This window comes from Balaenoptera acutorostrata, chromosome 10, assembly GCF_949987535.1.
Source record: "Balaenoptera acutorostrata chromosome 10, mBalAcu1.1, whole genome shotgun sequence".
In the NCBI taxonomy this organism is placed as follows: Eukaryota; Metazoa; Chordata; class Mammalia; order Artiodactyla; family Balaenopteridae; genus Balaenoptera; species Balaenoptera acutorostrata.
The window spans coordinates 74,832,739-74,859,115 of record NC_080073.1 but is presented as its reverse complement, the minus strand read 5'-3'; the positions used below and the strand labels follow the sequence as shown (position 1 = coordinate 74,859,115).

Below are 26,377 nucleotides of genomic sequence, written 5' to 3'. Positions count from 1 at the left end.
AAGGGGGGGGGAGAAAAATGAGCAATCCTGAATGCTGTGGCCCAAAAGATCTCTCCAGGTTTAAGTTATGGACACACTCCCTCTGACTCTAGCAGGATTGCCTCTAAGCCCACCCAGAGAGTTATCTCGGCTGCAAAATCCACTCCCCAATATTTACCTGGTTCCAAGGCGTGTGTGCAACATTTCATAGCCTCTAGTGATGACATACATACAAGGACATATGAGAGCACGGGAACAGCTCTATTACTTACCAGCTCTGCAGTCCTGAGCGGATCGTATTTTGTGCCTCAGTTTCTTTACCTGTCAAATGCCTCCCACCCCCACTCCTCCAGAAACAAACAAACAAACAAAACCCAACCACCCTCATCCTGCCTCTGTGGCTTCTTGATAGGATGGAAAGTCAGCGCGAGTGAAAGCATTCTGTAAACTGCAGAGCTGGGTACAGCTGTCGGTTATCACGGACGAGGCTCTCCCAAAGCACACCCAACCCCTCTTCCCAACTCCAAGCCTCCCTCCAGTTGTCCTCCCTTCTGTGCAAAAGAAGAAAAGGGGTTCCCCACCCGGACACTGGTTCCTCAAATACTGAGACTGAAACGAACCAGGTAAAGATTGCTGCTTTCCCATACTCAGATAAAAACTCTCGTGTTTTTTTTTTCCTCATAAGAACTCCCTCCCCAAACTCTCCAAACCTTTCATTCCCTTTGGCATCCAGGGAATGACACCCTAATTCCAGTTGATCGAGTCCAGACGCATCTGTGCCCATGCACTAGACACTCCAGAATAAAACGCAGTCCTCAGATGCAAGCGCTCTCCCAACACTGAGGGCGAGGAGGACAACCTTACAAGGTGTGGCAGAAGCACAGCTGGGGGCTGTGGATGGTAAGGCTGCGCTGGCCTCAACGGTCACCACAGGCAAGGTCCTCCAAGGGCTTCTCAAGTTGAGGCCCGAGAGGCAGGTGGCATTTGCCCAAGGTCACACCAGCCATCTGGGGCAAATGTGGAAGCAGGGTCCACACCTCCCAAGTCCCAACCCGGTGCTCCTCACAATGTCTCCTCAGGCTAAGAGGGAGGAACACCCGTAGGGTACCCAGAACGAAAGTCCAGCAAGACCTAGGACCCATCCTTTCCACTGAAGTGACACCACTTCTACTGCAGGAATTCCTCTGAATCAGGAATGCCCACACACTTTACCTGGGGCTGTGGGAGGCCCCGGGGTCCCAAGGGAGAGAGGACACAGGAGAGAGGTAAGCATGAAGCTCCTTAATGAAATGGGAAATAAACCCTGAGCAGCATTTCTTCCCTGAAGACAGCCAGCCTTCTACATCAGTGATCACATCAGGCTAGAAGCCTGAATCTGCAAGGCAGCAAAATCCTCTGGCGGGGAAAGGAGCCCAGAAACAGGCCGAGACCTCAGCAGCCACAGACATATACTGTGGAGTGGGTACAGCACTGGGGGCCCAGCCTCCCAGGCTTCTCCCAGGATATGTTATGAGCAGTAGTGCCCCACGCCCCCACCACAGGAGGCAGGAGAACAGTAGTGAAAAGGGCTCCAGTGAAACATATTATTAGAATACAGGTCGCCAAAATCATCTTGGCCTACCAACTGGGAAGCAAAGAGCAACTAGTTGCAAGGCTCTCATTCCAATGGGACAGCCATGTACGACTGTACACGTTGTACACTGCTCAAGTGCCCGGCCAAGGGGGTAATACTGAAATACTGCCTGTGCTCCACTAGCCAAAGCCCTGTGTCCTGGTGCAGGGCTGCAGTCACTTGGAGAAAGGGTGCCTATTTCTAACTTGCACAAAGGCACCTTATGAGCTAGCTGCTAGGACATCCCAGAAGTCCCAAGAGCAGACAAGCATTCTCCTCGTTGCCCCACCACCACCACCACCACCAACCCAAGAAGGGGACAAAAGAGTCAGTGTGTCTCCTGGAGGAGAAGCGGTGCATGCCAGCGCCCACTCTGGCCACCTTAACCCCCTCATAGGGAGACCACACCGCACCTCGGGAACCTCCCCATGGTTCTCATAGGAGTTCCTGCAAGTTATACAGAGTAACTGACGGGGGAGACCCCCACAGCCATCCTGTGATGATAAACACCCTCCCTTGGGTATTATAAAAGTCCGCCTCGGCTGGAAGAAGCATACTTTCCTACTCACTCCCTGGAAGAACCTCAGCAGGCCGAGGGAGGTGGCCCTGAACCAGCATTCATCACCCTGGGGAGAATCTGCCACCGGGATAGAGGGAGGAAGAGTTCCTACCAGGAAACGCGAAGTGGCTGTGCCCACATTTCCAAGCTGCTGTTGGAATACTGAGACCCGTTTAGAAAATCTGTGCTTTAGAATGAGAAAACCTTTTCTAAAGCTATCGGTCAAGAGTGACCAGGTTGAGCCCTCGCAAACCATTCTAGAGAGACGGGACTGGAACGAAAGGCTGACACCTTCAAGGGAGACAGAAGGTCAGGACCGTCTCTGGGAAGAGACAGCAGGGCCGGCCAGAGGGGCTGCTTCCCCGGGTCAACCACCTTCACAGCTGCGACTGCTACACCCTAACTTCCCGGAGGCGGGCAAGGCAGGGGTCAGCATCATTTGCATTTTGCAGATGAGGAAACTGAGGCTCGGAAAGGTTAATTAACCAGTTCAGGGTCGTGTGACCAGCAGCAGTGAGCCAACAGATGTCACTTCTCTTCCTTTATCGTGTGTGGTATCAGCAGAGAACCACCCAAGTTTTCAGACTCTTGATCCAATGCCTTTCCATCATTCTGATCAGTCACCACAGACTACAGCTACTAGCGAAGTCAATCCTTTCTCCTCTCTGAAGCCCTCCCACTGCCCCCAGTTGCTCCCGCATCATGGACTCACCTTCCTACACATTCTGGAATGTTATTCCACCTATTTAGCACTTTACCAAGTGTTGCCTCCCACTATACTTCATCTGATTCTCATCATCCTGTCTCCTTCCTGCCTCCTGCGCCACCTGAAACAGCTTCACCCAAAGAAGACACCCAAAAGCTTTGAATTGAGCCCATCCTAAACCCCTCAGCATTAACACCTCTTTCTCATCACCACACCACCACTTTAGACAGACAAATTCTCCTTATGGCTACACAGTGGTTCTCAAACTTGAGAGTAGATAGGAATCTCCTGGGAAGCTCTTTTAAAATGCAGTTTCCTTTTGAGACTTGAACTATGTGACAGGATTGGCTATTCAAACAATACAATGTAATCTAACAAACGGGAAAATAAACTACACGTTCTGGCTCCTCCCCCAACGATTCTGATGGGCAGGCCTGCAGTTAAGGCTCAGGAGACTCAAATTTTAACCAGTACCTCTGGTTACCTGCCCTCCCACTATATTCCCCAATGGTCTCTGGACCACATATTTGAGAAACACAAATCAACGTCTTCTTAACGTGTGACTCACAAACCCTACCCCAAAGACTCAGGACCCAGTTATCAGAAGTTACATACACACCTAAGCCAGCCAGTTCATGTCCTGCACATCAGGGTCTAAGTTTCTGGCAGGGAACGTAGGATATGCAGGACAGCCGGTAGATTGCATTCCACTCACCTGTGCATTCACTCAGAGTTAAGGCACACAGGGACACAAGAGCTCCGGGACCCCAAACCAAGCTGCGAGAGGGGGAAGGCGCCCGCATAGGTCAGCCCTTCCAGCACAGCTTCCTCCCTGCCCCGCTGCCGCTGTGTAGCATTACTGGGAGGGAAGTGGCCTGAACTCAGAGAAGAAAAGAGGATGGAAAAAGTGACAGACTACAGAGGGCTTCCTCAAACCACTGATTAGCTGTAGCAGCTCCTGGGCCAGCTCCACCAAAGCGCCAGGGGGCTCGGCGGGGCTGAATGTGCACTGAGCAGTGAACGCCAAGAACCCCAAGGCGGGACTCTACTCCAGCCACATGGCAGAACCCCCATACCCTCGGGACAAAGGACCAGACAGCTGCGGGGTGGGGGGCAGTGCAGGACTAAAGGAGAGAGGCAGGCCGGCAGCCCGCGGGCAAGGCCAGAGCCCGCGCCAGCAACCGTGGTCCCACCACGTGGCTCTGCCGGGCCACAGAGCAGAGAGGCATGTACTGAGGTTAGGGAGAGCCGAGGGAGGCTAAGGGACACAGGCCAAGGATACCCAGCCCGGCTTAAAGACCCTTTCTTCCATCAGGAACACACCAAAGACTGAATCCCTGGTCGCACACTGCTCTTGGCTCAAACATTAGAGTCTGAACTGGCCACCCTCCCTCCCAGATGAGTCTCACAGAAGCTGTACTGGCTTAAAAACACACAACTCACCCAAACCCGCCCCCCTCCAAAATATGAAATCCTCCAAAACTTTAACAACTACAACTGTTGCAGCCCAGTGGAGACATTGCCTCCCTTTATGAACCAAACGTATTCCTGAAAAGTCGTCCACAGGCCAAACTTCTTCCTAACAAATCCAATTTCTCCACTGGCTCTCTTTATAAATTGAGACACACGCTCCTCTAGGAAAAGCTAAGGCTCCCAGAGCAACAGAGCTCCACCCTTAGTGTTGCAAATCCTCTGGAGTCACACCTTTAATGGACAAGTTTCCTGACAAAATCTAATTCAAATTCAACCCAAGGTGAGGTCATTTTTAAGTGTATAATATCATACCGGAGAGTGTTCACATGAACTAAAAGTTATTTAAGCTAAGTCTTCAAATACTGTGCAAGATCTAGGGTTCCTGATTCGTACTGTTGCAACGGGAAAGCTCTGTACCTCGAGTTTCTATATAAGGAAGGATGCTTAGAGCAGGACTTCTGGAACCTTGGGTGCAGTCACCTGGGGAGCTTGTTAAAATGCAGTCTGGAACTCCGATTCATGCTCTCAGGGAATGCTGATGATGCTGGTCTTTGGCCCTTGGTTTTTTTGTTGTTGTTTTTTCTTTAAATAAATTCATTTATTTATTTATTTATTTATTTTATATTTATTTTTGGCTGCGTTGGGTCTTTGTTGCTGTGCGGGCTTTCTCTAGTTGCGGTAAGCGGGGGCTACTCTTCGTTGCGGTGCGCGGGCTTCTCATTGCAGTGGCTTCTCTTGTTGCGGAGCACGGGCTCTAAGCACGTGGGCTCAGTAGTTGTGGCTCGCGGGCTCTAGAGCACAGGCTCAGTAGTTGTGGCGCACGGGCTTAGTTGCTCCGCAGCATGTGGGATCTTCCCGGAGCAGGGCTCAAACCTGTGTCTCCTGCATTGGCAGGCGGATTCTTAACCACTGCGCCACCAGGGAAGTCCCTGGCCCTTGTTTTGAGTGTCAAAGTTGTAGATAATCTAGGCCCCTATATAGCTCATGGTGGTTAAGCTGTGGCCTTTCCAGGCAGGTCAGCTCCATATGCACAGGTGGATGCCCATGCCCAGCACTCTTAGAGAAAGCCAGAAGCCCTGCCACATCCAAACTCAGAAAACCCCCCCAGAGAACCGACAGCCCAGACACAGGGAAGGAAGTTCTGGTCCCTTGCCTGGGTCACAGTAGAACAGGCACAAGGAGAGGGGACAGGCAACCCCAACCCAGAGAAGTGGGAAAGGGCACAAACCCCTCCCCCACTGCCTAGCAGGCAAAGGGGCTGTGTACCTTTGCCATTGGTCACTCTGCCCTGTACCCAAATGCGTCATTCACTTTTTAATAAACCTAGATAAGGATCTACTACTATAAATAAGATACCACCGCAATGAATTCTACAGTAAGGTAAATCCCTTCAGTAAGTTAAAACCCAAGCGGGGCAAAAATATTGAAGATGGCCTAAGAGTCCAGAAGTTCTCCAGGCATCCACCTTCTGGTAGGAGAGATGGGACAGCTTCAGGAAGGAAGTGGAGGTGGGGTTGGCAAAAGAGATGGGGAAGGCAGCACATACCAGGAGACCGGCCAGAGAGAAAAGAAAGGTCTTCGAAACCCCGTATATTTTAGGGGATGGGAAAGAGACTAGTTGGGCTGGAATGGAGGGTTCCAGTGAGTGGAACATGTTTATTGTTGGGGGTGATTGTAAAGCTGGAAAGGTATGCTGGCAGCACACCACCGGAGAGGGAAGAACAAGAAAGGGGCCCTTTATATACTTCATTACATTTAATCCTCAGCACAACTCCAGGAAGTAAGTCCCTTTACAGAGGAGGCAAACTGTGAGGTGAAGAAATCTGCCAGGGCCACAGGGCCTGTCAAAGAACCTTGAGTTGCTGTTTTGGCAAAGACTTCATCCCGATGGCCTGGGCTCTCTCTACCACTCAGCCCTGCTCTGAACGCCAGGAGTCTGACTAGATCCTTTGGCAAGTGATGAGCAGAAATTACTCTAGCCCTCCCGCCATACTTCCCAACAACTGAGAAAGCCCATCACTGATAAAAGGCCTGAATTACAGGCTGCATAAGCCATCTCAGGACGTGACAATTCAATTTCCCCAAAGAAACAAGATCCTGGAGGAAAGAACCCAGAAACGGGGGTGGGAAGAGGGATGGGTAGTGACCCCAACCAACCATTCCAGCGGTGAGGCGAAGAATCCCAGGTTTCAAACGTCAAGCCCTCTCCTCCTCCTCCACCACGTTTATCACAACGGGGATCTCAAAGTTCGGAAAGTTCCTCAGCCATTTACAGCATAATTACCCAAACTTCAAAATGGCCTAATACACAAACCTAGCCAGCCTAGGTCCCCTACTCCTGCCGTATTAGCAGCGGGGTCTCACTACAAATCCAGCTAATTACACAATGAGATGGAAAAATCTACTGTTATCTATTGAAAAATCATTGCCCCCTGAAGTCATGCCGTCCAGGGGTGGGCTGAGCCCCCGGATTTCACCAGAAGACAGACAGCAGGCGCCTCAGCCTCGACTGAAACTGTTTATGGCGCATGGACAGGTTCCACACTAAGACACATTTGATGGAACTGATTTAAGGCTCTCATTAAAATGTTCCTTTGTTGAGCACAAGACATCTCCCCACCCCCAGAGGAGATTCCAGACCTCCAGTCCCCAGCCCTCAGCCTGCCCTAACTCCCCCCACCAGAACCCACCCCTTCGCTAAACACCAGTCACCGGATTAACATCGCTTACCGTCAGAGTCGTCTTCTCATGGAAGGAATTTAGGAATTTAGCATTTGTTGAACAAGAGCCCCGTCTCCACCAGAATCTTCCCCAGAACTCTAAACATCAGCAGTGAAGGTAGCCATGTCTGGCACCCCATACACCAAAACCCAAACAGCCTGCAGACCTAGGAAGCCTGTGAGCTTGGGCCACCGGCCCATATGGCTGGGCCCCCTATGCTGGCTGTGCAAAAAACTTCCACACTGCCTCCGGGAGCAGATGTGGGTTCTGCCGTGAGCATTACCACCCCACACATCAGAGGGAACACAGGGCAGCTCCAGAAACACCTCCTCCGAATCCCGGGAACTTGGTCTTACCTCTCGGTCCTGGGTTACATTACCTCTCCTTTTACAACTAGGGGTGGGGGAGATGTTCCATTCCATCAGCACCAAACCCCTCAAGAGCTGGCAGGCCAGGGAGATGTCAGAAAAGGCAATTCTCTACCCCCACCCTCCCCATGGCCACTCTTCAAAAGAGGAGGAAAGTGATAAGCTCGGACCAGGTCTCTTGGGCACAGTTCCCCCAGAGAGGGCTGCTGCCAGGATCATCACCAAAGATCTTGGGTTTTGGAAGGGGGCACGGGGTGGGAGGGGCATACTTCCAGTCCAGAGTGTTTGGGGTGTGCAGGTTAGCTTGGCGCTTTCCTCTAAAGCACTTCAACACCTCGGTGGTGACTCTCAGGTGTGACCAAGCCAGGAAATAAAGCGGGGGGAGGGTTCGGGTCCAGTCTGCCCTAGAGATAAGGGCCACACCCTCATCAAAATGCTGAGGCCCTCCAAGAAGACAGAATGAACTCTTTTTGCCTTTTTGTCCGTAGAAAGAGAGATTTTCTTTCCTTGCTGGGGAGAGAGAGCATGGAAATCCAGGAAGGAGCAGAACCAACCCCGTCCGCACCTTTGCAGGCCAGCCATGCCCGATTTTGGCAGCGGCCTTCACACATGAGTCACCGAGACAGCCTGGGACTCTCAGCTCCCAGATCCGACCCTGGGAGGGAGTGGGCTCAGGGCTCGGGCCGGGAGCTGGAGGAGATGGGACGGACCCTCACTCTTCTTTCCCTTCTTCCGCCCTCACCAGCAGGGCCGTCTGGGTCCCCAGCCTGGCCCAGGAACTTGGATGAGGGAAGCCGGGAGCGTCGAGCCGGCATAGGTAACAAAGCTCCGCGCCCCGCGCGCCGGTCGGTCCCGCATCCGGCCACAGGCCGGCCTCCCTCACCTAGGCTGAGCCTGCCGGGGGGACTCCATCTCCCCCACCCTCAGCCACCGCGCTGCAACCCCTAAGTGGGGGGGGGCGCCGTTTCTCCCCCGCAAAGAAACGCCCCACTGGAGCCCGGGAGCCGGCAACTCCCGTCAGTTCCCGAGCAAACTCTCGGCTCGGGCCGGGAAAACTCCCGGGAGGCTGGAAACGCGTCCTCGCGGGCGCGGGGGCGAGAGGGGCCAGGCCGAGTAAGCGGGGGCTTCGCCATCTCCCGGCCGCCGGGACCTCGTCCCCCGCCCAGCGAGCCCCTGCCCCACGCCCGGGTATCTCCTCCGCTCCAGTTGTCCAAGCCGACCTCCACGGCGCCCCCTTTGGCCCTAGGGGCTCCCGCGCTCCCCCAGCTCGCCGGGACTCACCGCCCAGCAGCGGCAGCAGCAGGACGCTGAGCAGGGGCAGCCAGCGAGGGCTGCTCGGAGTTCCGCGCGCGACTCCCATCCCGGCGGGCCCGGGGAAGGGGGCGGGCGGGCGCACGGCGGGCTCGCGGTCAGCGCTCCCCGGCGGGCCCAGGAGGCCGAGCGCACCGGAGCGCGGGTGCCGCTGCAGCAGCCGCAGCCAGAGTCAGAGCCCGAGGCGTCCCGAGCCGGAGCCGCGCGCGCCCGGTACCTCCGAGCCGTCGCGCGCCGCCGCCGCCGCCGCCGCCAAGCCCCGCCCCGCGACGCCCCCTCGACGCCCCCCTCCCCGCCGTTGTGGGGAGGAGCTCCTAGTTGGGGGAGGGGTCTGGAGACGGATGGGGGACAGAGAGGAGGCCCCGGGGGAGTGTGGGGACCTGAGCGAGATAGGGGAGCGGATGCTGTGCCTACCACCTAGTGTGCAGGGACCTAAAGTGACTTTTGTGATTTCGTGGCTCCTGGGGAAGACCGTGGTTTCTGGGCTTTCCTGAGGACTGTGACCAACAGTTCCCCCCAAATTCTCCGGGCGGGAGGGGAAAGGGTGGGCTCTGGCTCACTTCTCAGCAACCTGAAATCCGGAGGGAGATCCAGAACAGAAGGGTGTCCTTGGTGTCCCCAAGCAAGGTAACCTGGAGATACTGTGGAGCCCCAAGAGAGAAGTAGCCTGGAGAAGAGGAGGACCAGTGCATGGCTAGGGTCTGGTTTGGCTCTGGACCAATCTGAACCCAAAGGTAGAGAGAGACTGGGCTCTCTGAACACCAGGCTGAAGGCTGTTAAACTGACAAATTCATCCCAAGTCCATCTCCAGGCAGTCTGGGCTGTGTCAGGGCATGGCCAAGTCTCCAGCTGTGGGGAGGCCCAGTACAGCCCTTGTTCCAGGCGCCCCCCACCCCCAGCGCCACCACCCCCACATTCTTTCTTTGTTGTGAAAGCAGCAAGGGGTGTAGGAGGCGGGTCAGGAGGAGTCAAGCTTTGGAAGATGGGCCCCAGCTGCTGCTGGGCCTCCAGGATATGCCGAGAGGGTATGGATAGTAAGTGCCTCATCCCCCTCTGGCTCCGGAGGGCCCCCCAGGCCTGCTTAGACCTCCCTTCCCCCAAGCAGCTGGGAGGAGGAGGGGCCACCACAGAGGGCCTCACAGGCCAGGAGCAGTGGCGCCAGGACTCCAGGGTCCTGCCACATGGCCACCACATGTCCCTGACAACCCAGTCCACAGCACCTTCTCCTTGGGTTGTGGGCCTCCCCCCATCCCCCAGACGCCTGCCTGCAGGCCCTGCTGGAGAGGATACGAACAGGGGAAGGAAGAGAGGAGAGATCCAAGAAGCAACATTCCTCCTATTGCCCCATCCATCACTGCCCCTCACCCTTCTGTGAGGGGCCCCAACACCACCCTTGCTTCCTACCCTCTTCAGTTAGGACTCAAGTGGCTGAATGGTTACCTGATTCTTTTATTTAGGAAAAGTGAAATACATGGACCTGAAGTGAGGCAGCAGAGGGAACACGAGAGGCCAGGGCAAGGCAGGTTGGCTGGCCAGCCCCAAACCCTCTGACAGAAAAGCCAGCAGCAGGCTGCATCTCTGAGGTGCATACCTGCTCCTTACCCACTCTGGGGGCCCTAGTAGTAGAGCTAGCTACTCTAGAGGACCACAGGCTGGGGAGAGGATGTCCTGAGGGTCCTTCCTGAGGGGGATTCCTGAGGAGGGAGCTGAGACCCTAAGGGCAGCAGCAATCTTCTGGTTAACCGCTCCCCCTTCACTGTCCCACCTTGGGGCTGGAAGAGCCAGGAGCAATAGGGAATGCTGTGAGGGCTGTGTGGGGGACCCAGCAGACCTGGGGGGGTGGGTTGAATGTCAGCTGCTTGAAGAGAGGTCCATACTGCTGGCACTGAGGCCTCGGGAGACCTGAAATAGACAATAGCATGCCATCAGCCCAGGGACCTCAGCCTCCCAAAGACTGTCCCCTGGAGTCTTATCCATCTCACGGCTGCAGTCTCTCTCTGGACCTAGGATGGAGCCTGTAACCTCAACCCCAAGCTCTGGGCTTTGTTTAGTCTTTGCTATGATTTCCCAGAAGGCCACAATCTGGTGGAGAGAATACCTGGAAGAACCACATGAATATTGGCATACACTTTGAATGTGTTGATACAGGTGGTCGTTTCCCATTAAAATGTCATTGCTACTTCTTTAACAGAGACTCATTTCTTGTTATATAAATTGTACAGTCTTTATACGATCTCTACAATATCATGATGTAAAAGTGCTTTGGGGTAACCTTATAGAGACTAATTCTCATCAATACATCCTTTGCATAATTTCTCACTGACATCGCTAATGAAATAAAGCAGAGAACTCTTCTCCAAAAAAAAAAAAAAATGTCATTGCTGTTTTCTCAAATGGAGATGAGTTAATGCTTTTTTTTTCTTTTTCCCTTCTCATCTACTGCTGAGTCCCCAAGGTGAGGAGTATGGTGGCTATAGGGGGAGAGCAATTAGTATCCCCAAATCATTCCTGAATTATTCATAATTCCAAAGTACCCATTTAGAGAACATTCATTCCTGTTCCCCTCCTGATTAATTTATTTGCTACTATCTCTGGCCCGAAACTGTCCCTTGGCGGTCACCACCCCCAACAAGCTGCTTGATTCCTGTCTGCCCACCTCCAATTCCCTGGCAGAGCCTTCATTCCAGATGACTCTCCCCTCTCCCCACTGGGCTTATCCTTTCTTTCTCACCCACCAATACACTCATAAGCACTGCTCTCACCTGGAGGGGTGCTGCACTGGGTTGGTTCAGATAGTTCAAGGAGGCCGCCCGCTTCATGTTGCCGCTACAATGGAAAAGAAAGAATCAAGGCCTCTTCTCGTCCCATGGGTGGCCCTAACGCTTGGGACTCTTGGGCACCACCACACACACTCAGATCATTGCCTCCCCACCATCTGACCCCACCCCACAAACACATACACGCACTCTCTTGTCTTCATCAGTTACCAGCATCTGCTCAGGTACTGTTGTCCCCGCGCTGGGGCACCCATTTTTCCCACACTCTCTCTCCACAGCCACCCCAGTGACCTCCTCCACGTTCCTCTCCAAGATTCTTCTCCTCCAGAGATGAGGGGCCAAGCGGAGTTGGAGGCCAGGGTTCACCTGCCTACTCTGCCATATCTCAGTCTCAGGGTGTACCTGGAGGGCCGGGGCTCGGTCCCCTGGAGCTTCCTCACCAGGAGTTCGCTGCTTCTACGAAGCACATCTCGGATCTTGCCCAGAGAGCCGCTCCTCTGCAGGGCCCCGCTGCCATCCTGGCAGAGAGGGATGGGGAACAGAAGCTAAAGGGATCCCAGGCAGACTGGCCTCTGAGTCTACTCCTGCCATTTATTCTGCACACCTCCCCCTCCCCCCCCAAAGCCCAGCGACTGAAAACAAGAGCCTGGTCAACAGCTGGCTTGCAGAGAGGCCCCTGAGAGGGATAGGCTAACTAAACTGGGATGGGGACAACGCCCGCTCCGACACGCACATCCTACACGCATCCTACAGGCTCAGAGCCTCTCACCACCACCAGCAGGAGAGGCAGGAGAGATCAAGGGGCGACGATCAGACTTACCCCTGACCACTCCACAGCCACTGAGGCATCTTCACCTCCCTCGAATTTCACACTGCCCCCAAGGCCCTCCTGGGAGGTCCTTCCACTGTCACCCTCCCCAAGCAGCTCAGCCACCTTGGTCTGGCTGATAGGGTCAGTGCCCTGGAAGGAAAAGGAAGGAGCTGGGACTTCCCACTTCTGAACTCCTCAGGATGGGGCTTCCAAACTTTTTCTCACCATCAGCCGCAACAAAGAAAACATTTTTCTTTGAGACTTCCCAGTACACACATACTGGAAAGGAGACACTCACCTTTTCTATTTGCAATGCGTTCCCACATATAGATACACATCGATCTTTAGCTGAGGCCCACACTGAATTGATTTCAGGACCCACTGAGTCAAGACCCTCAATTTGAGAAACTCTGATTCCCCTCAACCACAACCCTCTCACCCACACTGCCCGTGCCCCACCTCAGAAGATTCTTCACGTTATCAAAAGGCAGGGCTTCCCATAATAGTCCCATTTAGTGAAGTGAACCTTGAACTTGGAGTCCTGACCACAAAGGGCAGGTAGGGGGTAAGAACACACTTAAAAAACAACCACAGTCACAAAAGAGTCTCACCTGCCTGTCCTGTTTTCCTCCTCAGCCTCTCCTCTTACCCTTCAGAGAGTCACAAGCAGCCTCAGTGGTCCTCCATCCTGTCCCCAGGGCCCTACCTTGCAGACCTCCTTCCCCTCCTGGTCTCTGACCTGTTTCCGGGAACGCAGGGCACATTCCTCCAGGGTCTCAGCTGCCTCCAGCTTTCCCTGGCGCCTGTACAGAGCTCCGAGGTTTCTCAGGGTTGTGTTTACTGTGGGGCTGTGACGGGGGAGACCAGGGAAGGAAAAGAAGACGGACTCAGAAAACAAGCAGGAGAGAGGGAGCAGAGCTAAGGCTGAGGGAAGGTCCAAGTGAAGAAGGGGAAGGTCCAGGAAGCTGGAAGCCGGGCTTGGATGGAGGGCATCGGAGGCCAAGCCGGCTGCTCACCCGCAGCTCACCTGCTCACTTTGCAGGCCTTGTACCAGCCTCCATACTCGGCGTAGGGCGTGCTGCCCTCACGGTGCCGGCTCTGCAGGAGGACAGAGCGGGAGGTGAAGCCAGAGATGAGAGTACCGAGACGCTGGGGTACAAGCTGGCGCAGGGCTGGGGTGCAGGCTGGGCTGGGGAAGGCACCATGCACCTGGGGCTGGTGCTTGGATGGGAAATGAGGAGCTGGGCTGGGGCAGGAGTAAGTCAGAGGCCCTGGTAGCCTCGGGCTCCCCAGGCTGGGCCCCCCACTCACTTTGCTCATTTCCTCCCGCTCCTCTGCATGCATCCAGATGGGCTTGTGGTCATCTGAGGGTGATACATGGGATGGGGTGGCGAGGTTAGAGAACGGAGCTGGACAGTACGGGGGGAGCCAGGACCCAGAGGCCGACAGGGCTGGACTAAAGGGGTCTGGCTCCCCCTTGGGAACCATTGTGGTCAACCCCCCAACCGTTGGTCTGCATTTCCTTTCCTCCCTGCAGCTCCCTGCCCAGGCCCTCACCACTCACCATCCACAGACCCAAACTCCTGCACATGGGCACGGGTCAGGATCTCTTTGTAGAGTGTCTCAGCCTCAGCATACTTCCCTTGTTTCAGGTAACAGGAAGCCTGGGGGCAGGAAGGCAAAAACACAGGAGCAAGAGGTAGAGATAAGGTCTCGGCCAGGCCTGGGATTTCCACTTCTTGGTCTCCTTATGACTTTCCCCAGAGATCCACCTCACACCTCTTTGTCTAGCTGCAGGGTCCAGGGTGTTCCCACTCCACTCAACTCCCAAGAGGCTACGGAACTTCTGCCTTCCCACGGGAAGGAAGCAGACCCCTCAGCCCCAAAGGTAGCCCCAGAGCTGGGCACAAAGGCGATGAGGTCAGTGTACCAGACTATGATGCTTCCCCTTCCCTCCTCCCACCACCTTTGCCCTCACCAGGTTGTTCTTGGTCCGGGCTACGTTAGGGTTGTCCGGCCCCAGCTGCCCCTCATAGATGGCCAGTGCCCGCCGGTAATAGCGCTCCACAGCCTCATACTTGCCCTGGTTTTGGCACAACAGGGCCAGGTTGTTCAGCTGCTTTGCCACATCTGGGTGGTTGGTGCCCAGGACCTGGAGGAGTACAAAGGACAGACAGATGGCTGTGATTATGCATGTGCTTGTGTGTGTGTGCATGTGCGTGTGTGTGTGTGTGCACGTGCCCATGCAGGGAGCAGGGGGAAGGGAATGATAGAACAGGGGATAAGGCAGAGATGGGGGGTGAGACGAAAAGAAGTGAGGGGCAAGGGTAGATCAGAAGAAAGATGGTGGAGGAGGGGTCACCACAACAGGGAAGAACAGGCAGAGGGCACAGGCACCTTTTCTCGAATCTCCAGGGCCCTCTGGCACAGCGGCTCCGCCTCCTTGTATTTGCCCCTCTTGCCATAGAGCACAGCCAGATTGTTGAGTGTGGCAGCCACCTAGGAAGACAGGCCTGCCCCCATCAGAAACTGGTGCTGCAGAGGACCTTGAACAGCAGGGTGCCACGCTGCACAACGCCCAGACAAATGGACTCTGCCACCCGAACCAGAGGCGGCGGAGGGGAAAGTACTGACCCCCGTGGCTCTGAGGTTCTCCATGGGGGTGGTAGCACCCTCTAAATAGATTTTTGGACATTTCTGGAGGCAGGGTTTTTTTTGGTTGCCATAAATATTGGGAGCCTTTGGGGAGGCAAGGATGCTACAGATGTACTGCCTGTGTGGGACAGCTCAGGCAACTTTTCAATGTCCTGCCAGACTTTCAAACACTGAATATAAGCTTTGATACTTGGTGGGATATCAAGACAGGAGTTATGTTTTCTGAGTTACATCATCCCTGCCTATCACACGTCAAAATACAGGGAATTCTTTTCCCAAAGTCAGCTCAGGCATCTTTTGAATGTCCTGCCAGACTTTCAAACGCTGAATATAAGCTTTGATACTTGGTGGGATATCAAGACAAGAGTTATGTTTTCTGAGTTACATCATCCCTCTCTGTCTATCATGCATCATAACACAGGGAATTCTTTTTCCACAGTCAGCTCATTTTCAAAAATATCTTATTTCTCATTGTCTCCACTTTGACAAATCTAGCATTTGTCTTGGCATGCTATCCCTACTTAAGGTTATTTCTCTCTCTCTCTTATCACAGACAAGTAAATCTGGTCCATTATCACTTATTCTAACACTGGATTTTAATCTTGCACGCGCCAATTCTTCTGCTCTCTCATTTTTCTAATACGTACTTTTATGTAGAATGACTTACTGGTTTTACTTCTTCTAAATCTAAAGTTATTCAGTCATTATACATCAGACTACTATATTATGTCTTCTAGCATTGTTGTACTCAACACAACTGTTATTGTTTTGCATTTTCCTTTTACTGTAATGTATTATACATATTATTTTATTATAAATTACTTTCCTCATTTCTCTTTTATATTAATAGGGTACCATTCAACTTTTGAGGAAATTATACGGGTAGGTTGGTGACATTATCTATGAGTTAAGTTTTAGGAAAATATTCATTATAAGAAGGATTCATTGGGTCTCAGAGAGTTGAGAACCACTGGGATCAGCAGACAGTGCCTGGGAGAAATGAGTCTTCATGCCTCCCTCCTGAGAACCCCCAGGGAGCGGGCTGAGGGAAGCAGATGAACAAGCTGAGACAGCACAGGGGAAGGAGGGCAAGGAATACTGACAGCAGGGTGGTCCCGGCCCAAGGTGCTCTCCCGGATGCTGAGGGCATCATTCAGCAGGAGGGCAGCTTCCTTATACTTATTCTGGTCCCTGTAAGAGGACAAAAGTGGCAAGGGGTTAGCCCGAACTCTGGCCCTAAACCATCTCCTTACTTCCTTCCCTTTGGGACAACTGAGGTACATTTAGGGATTGGGCCCCCCCCATGAGGAGACAGGAAGCCTGGTGGGAGCAGTGAGAGGGGTTCACTGACACACGCTGAGAGTTGCCATGCCCAGAGAAGGCCATAAGGCATAAGATGCAAGAGACAGAAACAGAGAAGGAGACCCTCCCCAGAGGAGAGATGAGAGAAGCAAAAAACCTGAGGGATGAGTATTCTCTGAGGTCAGGGGCTCAGGTATGAAAGAATAAGAGTCTGGTATAGAAGAAAGCCCCCAGGTGGGAGGGAGAAGAGGTTCCCTGTGGAGAGGAGGCATGAGAGCCAAAGACGGATCAAGGCGGGAACGTGGAGGCAGGTTCGTGCGAGGAGGAGGCCGTACTTACCGATACACCAGAGCTAGGATGTTGAGCATGGTGGCCACGTCGGGGTGGCCGCGGCCGGACGTGCGCTCCAGGTCCTCCAGTGCCTGCTTGCAGAGTGGCACAGCTACCTCATAGCGACCCTGGGCTGCATACTGGATCACCAAATTGTGCAGTGTCCGCAACCTCGCCGGGATCTCATAGCCGCTGTGCTGGGCACCCGGGCCACGGGACACTACACCATCGCAGAAAAAGACAGGAGACTTCCTCAGATGACGCTGCCTCTCCCTTTGCTGTCTGCCCTCCCCACCCCACTCTAAGACTTGTTCCGTGCCTGTGCCTACCCCCCACCAGGCTCCCTGCATAGACCTGCCTCAACTGCTACTCTTTTGCCCACTCCCTTGCCCCGTGCCCATCACAATCCCATTTGTTCACCCAGTCATTCATTCATTCAACAAACTACTCAATAAGCATGAGGCATGGGCTGTGCCAGAGATACAAAGATAAGAAAGACCTGGTCCTTTCCCTTGAGGAGCTCATGCTCTTCCCCTCTGGGGGTCACTCTTCCACTCGACTGTGAGCTCCTTACTGGCGAGACCTGTGTCGTGCTCATCTTCGTCTCCCTGGTGCCCAGCACAGTGCCTGACACAGGCTAAGTGCTTAATACATGTTGATGAATAAGGGGGAAGCTGAGGAAATCAAAGTACTGGTCCCTGGTCCATCTCCAGAGGAAGTGGAAAACCTATTCCTGGATGGTGAGCATCCTGTGTTCAGGGTGGGCCACAGCTGCGACCAGCCTCCTGATGCCCCCCACTTCACCTTCCAACTCCAGAGGCAGACTCACAGCCATTGCTGGGGTCCTCTTCCTCCTCATTGGGGAAGAGGTCATCCAGGGAATCCTTGGAGGCATCACCTTCCTTCTCCTCCTGGAAGGGAAGAAGCAGCATGTCTGGGCCAAGATAGCCTCAGTAGCCTCTTCAAGCCCCCTCTAAACCATGAAATCATTGACAGGTGGGGCCTAGGACAAGTCCCTTGTTCATGTCCCTGCCCCTGGGAAGGCCAGCATCTGTCCCGCCAAGCTTAGGCCTCTCTTGTTCATAAAAAATGAGAGATGGGGACTTTCCTGGCAGTCCAGTGTTTAAGACGCCATGCTTCCACTGCAGGGGGCACAGGTTCGATCCCTGGTCCGGGAACTAAGATCCCGCATGCCGCACGGCACGGCCAAAAAAACAAAAAATAACAACAACAAAACAAAAACAAGAGATGCTTCAGCCAAAATCTCATGACTTTCCCTTCCTTCACATCCAGAGGGCTTCCTTCCTTCCTTCCTAAGCACCCTCACCCTCCACCTCTCTCCCCCTCAACTCTTGTAATTATAGTCCCGTGTTGATCCCTGTGTGTTTACACTGATTACATGTCTGTCCTGTCTCTCCTGAGGGCAGAGGTATGTCCTATCTTATTGACACGTACCCAAAGTGTCTAGCTCAGCCTGACACCCTTCATCTGCCACCACTCACTCTGAATGTAGTGCCCAATCCTCACTGAATAACCTACTTTCACACCAGGCAAAAATGCTTCGCCCCACCAGGCACTGCAGCCTTGTGCAAAACACTTTCAACTCTCCCGCCCAGATTCACCAGTGTGTCCCATACAAATCATCCCACTTTCCCTGGGTCAGACAACCTTTCCAGCCCTGGAGCCTTATCTATGAATCTATCTCTCTCACACACACACACACACACACACACACACACACACACACACCCCGGTCTAGAAAGCTCCTCCCTCTCCCTCATAGACAACCGAAATCCATCCCAATTCCTAAACCAAAGAAAAAAATAAATAAAATAAAAATTTAAAAATCCAACCTAAATCTTGCCCATCCCTGCTCCCCACCTCCTCTGTGAATCTTTCAGACCATTCCAGCCCCCAGGAACCTATCTCCTTGGGATCCCTCCCACACTGACTGAACCACTCCTCCAGCACTGGGCACTTGCTGTTTGTGTTGTCACATACGTGTTCTCACATGTAAGCCTTGTTCCTACAGCTACACGATAAGCTCAAGAAGGCAGAAACTCTCTTTTGTAGTTCCTTACATCTACCTGCCACACATCTTCTTGCATTGCCTAAGGCACAGAGATATATAAATGCCTGTAGAGTGAGGGTTAAATTCCACACATTTTGAGAGCAAATTTTAGGACTTGCTCAACGGGGCTGTGCTTTCCTTAATTGCAGAGCTTAGGATTCTGAATTGCAATTGTCCAAATGCTTATCTGTCCCCCGCAAAAAAACCTATTATTGTCAGAGCAGGAACTCTGCCTTGTTTACTTTGCATCCCCAGCAGAGTGCACCGCGCCTGACATATAGTAGTCATTTGATCAAATGTTGACTGAATGAGTGACCCTTGTTTCTCCCTTGCTGCCATCTGGAGTTGGTGTCAGGACCTGAATTCTGCCAGGTGGGGGCAGGCTGGGCAGGGCTGCTGGCCCTTGTGGATGATGGAGCAATTGCCCCCACGTTTGTGGTGACTCCCAGCTGTCCGCCCCTCAGCCAGCCTCGCCTGCACATGCTCACCGCGGTGTGCCCATCCTCGTCATACTGACGCAGCTGTCCCAGGAACTCTAGGTGCTTCTTTTCCTCCTCCAGCTGAGCCACGGCCTGTTCGCTGCGCTGCAGCCGCTGCTGGGTGCCTGCCAGCTCGTCCCGGAGCCACTGGTTCTCCTGGCACAGCCGCCGGACCTGAGCCCGCAGCTTCTGTTTCTCCGACTCCACTGTGCTCAGGTGGTTGGCCAAAGCCAGCATCACCTAGGTGGGCAATCCTGTGAGCGCTGGGCTCTGGATAGGAGGGTTGAGGGATAGGCGGGAGAGAAGCCGGCAAGACTGACAGGGGCCAGGAGGAAGGGTTGGGTAGTGATGACTCTACCTTCAAAACATACCCTGAATCCAATTTCTCACCACCTCTAGAGGTACCGCCCTGGGCCAAGCCACCATCAAGTCCCACCTGGATTATGAGAATTGCCTCCTCACTGGCCTCCCTGTTTCTGCCCTTGTTCCCCTAGAGTCTGGTCTCAACTCTGCAGCCAAATGATCCTTTTAAAATGTTAAACCACATCACTTCTCCACTCAAAACAATCCAATAGCTTCCGTCTCACTCAAAGTAGAAGCCAAGTCCTTACGATGGCCTACGGTTTCACAGGATCTGTCCCCTGCCTCCACCACCTCTCCAACTTCATTTTCTATTTTGCTTGTCCTCATTCACTGTCGTGCAGCCACACTGGCCCCTCAGTGAACTCATCGGGAAGGCTCCAGGTCGGGGCCTTTGCACTTGCTGTCCACTCTGTTTAGGATGCTCTTTCCCCGTTTACTGTATGACTCATTCCCTCATCTTCAAATCTTTGCTCAAATGGCGCCTTTTCAATGAGGCTTTTATTGACCACCCTATCTCAAACTGTATCCTCTCCCCATACGCCCCAGTCCCCTTCCTTGCTTTATTTTTATCCTTTTATCCTTAACAGTTATCATTGCGGCATACTGAATCACTTATTTATTTGTGTATTGTCTGCCTCCCCAAGCTAGAATGTAAGTTCCAAGATGGCAAGGTTTATGGCTGTTCTTGTTCAGTGATGTGTCTCTAGTGTCCAGGAGAGTAGTGCCTAGCACATGGTAGAGGCTTAATACATATTTACTGGGTGAATGAATGCAAGCAATTAGGACAAGGGGATCCCAAGTGACCTCAAAGCCCTAATCAGACAACTGCTCCTCCATCTACCCTGGGCCACTTGGCACCACCTCCTCCCCCTCACCTGGGCCTCACTCAGCCCCAGCTCGATGTTTTCCATGGAATGGCGCAGCTGCCGGGCCTTCTCATGCACCAGCCCTTCTTCATGGCCTCCCTGCTGCAGACACTCGATGGTTTGGGAGAGGCTTTGCAGCACAGCCTGGTGTTCACTGTGGAGGGCCTCCAGCCCTTGGCTCACCAGACGAGTGCTCCCCAGGATCTCCTCCTGGCTGAGCCGGTGCCCTGCAGGCTCATCCCGCTGTCCCAATACCAGGCCCGACATCCTGGCTGGGGGACCTTGCCTGGGCTACAGAGAAACAACAGAGCTCAGGCGGGGTAAAGATTGGAAAGAGTGGCTGAGCGCCTTGGGCGGGAGGGATCCAAATGAAGGGACGAGAACCAGTAGGGGGGGACCCTGTGGTTTAATTGGAGAGAGAGAGTGACCAGCGGGGGGGTAGCCTGTGATGACACCAGACACAAAGCTAAGGTCGTGAGGCAGAGAGAGGGAGGCAAATTGACGTGAATGAAAAACTGTAGAAAGAACAAAGGTGCTGAGAAGTAGCAGAGGGATTTAGAACTAAGGAACACAATAGAAAAGGAGCTGGAGAGAGAGCTTGGGTTAGCAAAAGGAATCAGGAAAGACAGCACTATAGGGAACACAGAAGGTGTCCGAGAGAGCTGCAAAGGGAATGGAGTTAAAGCAGACCAGAGGTATGCAGAAAATAGTGCAAAGTTTTCAAAACAGGGGAAGGAATAGGTTTCAAAGTTAAACCAAGAAAGAGAGGGACAGAAAAAGAGAGGAGCCTTCATCACAAGACCCAGATAAGAGGGGCCTAGAGGCTCAAAGTCTTCAGGTTGCGTCACCCATGGGGCTAACTAAGCCTAGCATCTCCAAACCTGGTCAGCTCTGCCTCTTTCCCCACTAGCCTGAAACCCCAGGTCTCAGGCTGTCTTCCTGCTTCCTCAAAAGGGCCTTGTTTCTCATCTTTGAAGTTTTCTTACCTGTATATAGCCCTTGGTTGTGGTGTTCAGGCGGGAGCTCAGAAGAAACTCTGTTCAAACAGCCAGGAACTCAGAAGGATCTGCCCTGCCCAAAGTCCAGAAGCCCAGAGTTCCCACCCCTTCTCTCACCACTTCACAGCCACCCAGAGGACCTGGCATGGAGCCCCACCCAGGACAAACGCCCTCCCTCCCCTGCCTACAGGTCTTCAAAGACGACCAATGTCCCTCCTCCTTCCCCAAGCCAACCTCCCACCCCAAGCCTGGGGAGCTATTTTCTCCCAAGAAGGGAGTGAGATTTGATCTGAGACCTGCGGCAAGGGGCGTGTCTGGGAAAGGGTGAGGAGGAAGACCTGGTCACTCCTAGCCCAGTCATTTCTATGGTTTTGTGTCTATCACGATCACATACTAACTGTCTCTGAGAGGAGTCACCTTAGGGTGCCTCCCAGACGCCCGATGATGCAGGGAAGAATGGCAAGTCTTCTGAGCGGCTGCGGGATCACAGGGAAACGCGGCGCTGGGAGCTGGTCTCCCGGGCCTGGGAATGCGGTGGAGAAGTGTCCCAGGCTGTCGACCTGCCCTGAGGCCCAGGGTGGGGATAGAGTGAGATGGGCAGGGGTGACGGGAGGTGGTGCGGGTGGACGGCCGAGGTCCGCGTCACGGACGAGGACCCGGGCCTGACAATCCCGAGGTCACTGAGTCAGTCTGTAGCGCAGGGGGCGGGGCAGGCCGTCTGTCCCTCTGTCTGGACGCCGAGGGGCGGGAAGAATCGCGGGGAGGGGTGGAGTTTTTAAGGCTGACTGGAGTTGTGTAAGTTCGGTCGGAGGGGCTCATTTGTTCGTTTGTCTGGGAGTGCAGGAAAGAGGTAGCGGGACTTCAACTCTTAGCCCCAGAGGTACCCTCAAAGACTCACCCGCAGTCCGTCCGTCTGGCTGCCGCTCTTGCCGGTACTGCGCCTTTAAATCCATCATGGCTGCCGCTCGAGGCAATTGTTTTGACGGCTCCAAGGGGCGGGGCCTGTTCCACAGTCACGCGACCTAAGAGCCACCCGCGGATTGGCTCTACCACGAGCAGGGAGCATAAGAGGTGTGTGTCCCGCTTTGTCTCGGGTTCTCTGAGCGCCTCTTTCTACGTCATGAAGGAGCGTCGGAACGGGTACCTGTTAGCGTCATCCAGTAGCACCAGGCGGCCTGGCTAAAGGTAATGGTGGAGTGCTGAGCCCAGTCGAGCTTGGCCCAACTCATGGCCTTGCGGGCACTGACCCGCGCTCTTGGCTCTGTGAGCCTGACGCCCCGGATTGCCGCCGTCCCCGGCCCAAGCCTGCTCCTGGCCGCCCAGGTAATCCACCTTACCCGGGAATGTGGCTGTTTCCGTTCGGGCAGCCGGAGAGGGGGCTCCAGGAGAAGCGAGGTGGGGGATGCGAGTCTGGTTAGGAGTCACGCCGGCCTGTGACCTTGGATAAGTCACTCTCAGCCTCAGCTTTCTCCTCTGTAAGTGTTGCTATCTCACAGGGTCCTTGGATTCCTCAGACAAGATACTGGAGGTGAAAGTGCTTTACAGACAAATGTACAGGTTTCAGTAATAACTAACATTTATTGTCTCTCATAAGCCAAGCATAAGTAATAGACGTTTTAAATAAATGAATTCCTTTTAATCACTTTATAAATTAGTTATTATAGTCCCATTTTACATATGAGAAAACATAAGTAGTCGAAGGTCATACACCAACCATTGGAGCTAGGTAATCTGGCTTCAAAGCCTGGGCTCTTAACCATTATTATAACCATTAAGGATGAGTTACTACTGAGATTAGAGAATTCAGGGCAAGATACCAAGAATAGGAGCCTAACATGAAGATATCTCAAGGTTCCTAGTGGGCGACTGGTGAGTTACAGAAAAGAGAAGTTAAGTCTTACCTCCCCTGGACCTTTCAGACTTATGGTAGAGTTTGGCAGATGCATACTTAAAATTCAAAACCAAACCACCCTACTTTGTGAAGTGCTGGGAATTCAGCAGGGAACAAGACATAAATGATCTCTCCCCTCCATATCTGAAAAACTCTCAGAAACATGCAGCAAAATGGGCAAAAGGTGCTGATGCCAATGGTGGTACATGGGTGTATGGAAGTTACCAGCCCTGGAGAAGGGAGTTGTTTAGGGAAGGAAAAGTTTCTTGGAGAAGGAGAGTTTTGAGCCAAATTTGGAAGAAGATGCACCAAGGGGAGAACATTCCATTGAAGAAATACTTCAGAGGTGAGAGGATCAGATGAGGAGAGGTAATCAACACACATACACCTGGATAAACATTCCGAACTGGTATTTGTGCAAGCTGTGATGGGTGGAGTTTTTGCATAGCTGGTCTGGGACTTCCAGGAGGAAGGAGGTTACAAGCTAAACTTTGTGCCCTCTCCCTTGGTTCTGTGAAGCTTTTCTTTCAATTAGCTTTCAGGTGAAAGAGATTTCTGTTTATCTCTAGGTGACAAACAATGTCCTCCTTCCGCTGCCCTCTCCCTCGATGTTGCTTCCCTGCCGCCCAGTCCTTACCTCTGTGGCCCTTAGTGCTAAGTTTGTGTCCTGGAAGAGTCGTACCAAGTATACCGTTATGCCAGTGAAGATGAGGAAGTCCGGGGGCCGAAACCACACAGGTGGGAGCAAGGACAAGATTTCAGCAGTAAAGGGCAAAAACATGGTAGGATTCTAGGCCTGTATTTTGATACAGGCAGAGGAATGTAATTAAAAAGCATTTATTGGACTCCTTCTGCATGTAGTATGTGTGTAAGAGTGAGAGAGTAGAATACAAAGCAACAAACAAGTGGTCTGTGCTCCTAAAGATAATCTAGGTAGTTGAAGAAAACTGGACGTACTCAGGAAGTTATATGACATTCCTCTTCACACCCTTCAAAAATTGACAATAGTTGAAATTGAACACGAGTTACATGGCTCTCAGTAAACTTACTGAATTCAGTAATTTGTAGAGATTTTATCTGGATGTTTTATACAATTTCAATATCATAATTATGTTTTTACCAAGCTCCATGTAGGTGTTCACCCTCACCCCCATTGTGCTGTGCAAATTTTTATCATTTTCTGCTTGTGTCATAATGTTGGGGAGCGCTGCTCTCTGCCTAGGATGGGTCTGTTCTCAATGCTGGGAACTGACTCGTCTGACCAGGGTCATGTCCCTGCACTGTCCTGACCACAGGCCGAATCCAAGTGCACGGTATCGGTGGGGGCCACAAGCAACGTTATCGAATGATTGACTTTCTGAGGTTCCGGCCCGAGCAGGAATCCAAGCCAGGACCCTTTGAGGAGAAGGTCATCACTGTCCGCTATGATCCCTGTAGGCAAGTTTGGGATGTGAGGTGGTGGTATGGCTGAATGACTACTCTGTGGCTTTTCAGGAGAAGTGAGGCTGCCTAGATGGTCTGCTTACCTGTGCCTCACTCTGAACAGGTCAGCAGACATAGCTCTGGTTGCTGGCGGCAACCGGAAACGCTGGATCATTGCCACAGAAAACATGCAAGCTGGAGATACAATCCTGAACTCTGACCACATAGGCCGAATGGCAGGTGAGAGATGGCCGCCAGATGTGTGTGGGCTGGGAGGCTGCAAGGGTTCTGGTGCTGATGAAATACTGTCTTTTAGTTGCTGCTCGGGAAGGGGATGCACACCCTCTTGGGGCCTTGCCGGTGGGGACCCTCATCAACAATGTGGAGAGTGAGCCAGGCCGGGGGGCCCAGTATATCCGAGCCGCAGGTATGAAGAAAGGAGCTGCTTGGGATCTTACAGTTTGGAAGGCCAAGGGGTACCTGAGGTTGCAACTCTCTGAACCCATGGGCCCACATCTGGTCCACTGGCAGAGGAAAAGAAGGAAAAACAAGGCTGAACAGGTGCTTGTGTTTTGACCTAAAACCTTACATGCATCCCGCTTCAGTGTTTCTCCTCCTCAAAGTGTGTGGAGTGTCGCCCCTTGGAAATCTGCCCCCCACCTCCTGCTCTGTGGAGGGTCGCAAAGCTGTTTCTCCCTTTCCCAGGGACCTGTGGTGTGCTGCTACGGAAGGTGAATGGGACAGCCATCATCCAGCTGCCCTCTAAGAGGCAGATGCAGGTGTGTGTGTGGGGTGCAGGTTCGAGGGATCAGCGAGGGAGGAATTTTTGGAATGTACCTAACCTGTGCAGGATAGCTCCCAGGTGTTTTATGTTGAGAACTGCCTCGAGCTGGGTCTGTCCTTTTCTGCCATGTGACTAGGCGTGCCTTTTCAGGCTGGCACCATGATGGAGTAAGGAACAGTGGCTTTTGTTTTCAACTACTGTAGGACCTGCACTCAGGTTCAATTATGTTGTGCTTTCCCCCTCTCCTCTCCCTTCTCTCCTTGAGTGTAAGAAGTCTCCCAAGAGTCCATGCCCTCAACAATGTCAGGCTCTTTCCCCCCATGGTGCATTCGTCTCCATCTGCTTTCTCTGTCAGGTGCTGGAAACGTGCATAGCAACAGTGGGCCGAGTATCCAACGTTGATCATAACAAACGGGTCATCGGCAAGGCCGGGCGGAACCGCTGGCTGGGAAAGAGGCCCAACAGTGGGCGATGGCACCGCAAGGGGGGCTGGGCTGGCCGAAAGATCCGGCCACTGCCCCCCATGAAGAGTTACGTGAAGCTGCCCTCAGCTGCTGCCCAAAGCTGATATCCCTGGACTCTAATAAAATGGCCCCCATTTTTATCTGTTTCTGGGTTTTTTTTAAGGGAGGAGGTACTTACTGGATGGGGGGGGGCGCGGGGACAGAAGCAAACAACCGTTGGCGGGAGGAGAAAGAAAAGAAAAGTATGGGGCAAAAACGGGCCGTTCCCCTCTCATTTCCAGTCGCCCCCCACTCCCCCCCGTTGCTCCGCGCCTTTATGTGTAATGGAGGAGGGGGGAATAAATGACCTCCACAGTCTTTTCCAATTCTGACTTTGGGAAGCGGGGAAGGCGCTTCCGGTGACAGGAGGAGGGGGATGAAAAGGAAAAGGAAAGG

At 53.2% G+C, this 26,377-nt stretch overlaps 3 protein-coding genes across 12 annotated transcripts in view; 1 reads left to right on the top strand and 2 right to left on the bottom strand.

The window, feature by feature from the left end:
- PTK7 (protein tyrosine kinase 7 (inactive)) overlaps positions 1-8,986 on the bottom strand; it is a 60,276-nt gene extending 51,290 nt beyond the window's left edge. The window contains exon 1 of one of the 2 annotated variants that reach the window (XM_007197832.2): positions 8,700-8,986. In XM_007197832.2, the coding sequence (XP_007197894.2) occupies positions 8,700-8,778 (79 nt within the window). In that variant the 5' untranslated portion in view covers positions 8,779-8,986. Of the gene's footprint in view, positions 1-3,571; positions 3,675-8,699 lie in introns of those variants that run through there. The other variant, XM_057554462.1, reaches the window with a different exon arrangement.
- A 1,178-nt stretch (positions 8,987-10,164) lies between these two features.
- KLC4 (kinesin light chain 4) lies at positions 10,165-22,331 on the bottom strand. 7 transcript variants are annotated; one of them, XM_007197828.3, is made up of 17 exons: positions 22,280-22,326; positions 21,370-21,454; positions 20,393-20,674; positions 19,164-19,394; positions 17,434-17,515; positions 16,614-16,824; positions 16,076-16,163; positions 14,715-14,816; positions 14,296-14,469; positions 13,882-13,981; positions 13,629-13,681; positions 13,345-13,415; positions 13,057-13,165; positions 12,327-12,467; positions 11,909-12,024; positions 11,492-11,555; positions 10,165-10,631 (listed from the first exon to the last, which is right to left on the bottom strand). In XM_007197828.3, the coding sequence occupies exons 3-17, from the start codon at positions 20,648-20,650 to the stop codon at positions 10,581-10,583; spliced, it is 1,851 nt and encodes a 616-aa protein (XP_007197890.2). In that variant the 5' UTR covers positions 20,651-20,674; positions 21,370-21,454; positions 22,280-22,326; the 3' UTR covers positions 10,165-10,580. The 7 variants fall into 7 exon arrangements, with proteins under 7 accessions (XP_007197890.2, XP_057410882.1, XP_057410883.1 ...); XM_057554899.1 differs by having other exon boundaries at positions 21,370-21,449; positions 22,280-22,323; XM_057554900.1 differs by having other exon boundaries at positions 21,370-21,419; positions 22,280-22,302.
- On the top strand, positions 22,270-26,080 carry MRPL2 (mitochondrial ribosomal protein L2). 3 transcript variants are annotated; one of them, XM_007197830.3, is made up of 7 exons: positions 22,405-22,704; positions 23,842-24,010; positions 24,568-24,709; positions 24,819-24,934; positions 25,011-25,121; positions 25,400-25,473; positions 25,834-26,080. In XM_007197830.3, the coding sequence occupies exons 1-7, from the start codon at positions 22,609-22,611 to the stop codon at positions 26,044-26,046; spliced, it is 921 nt and encodes a 306-aa protein (XP_007197892.1). In that variant the 5' UTR covers positions 22,405-22,608; the 3' UTR covers positions 26,047-26,080. The 3 variants fall into 3 exon arrangements, with proteins under 3 accessions (XP_057410885.1, XP_007197892.1, XP_007197893.1); XM_007197831.3 differs by having other exon boundaries at positions 22,411-22,566; XM_057554902.1 differs by lacking the exon at positions 25,011-25,121 and having other exon boundaries at positions 22,270-22,704.
- Positions 26,081-26,377: the final 297 nt, after the last annotated feature.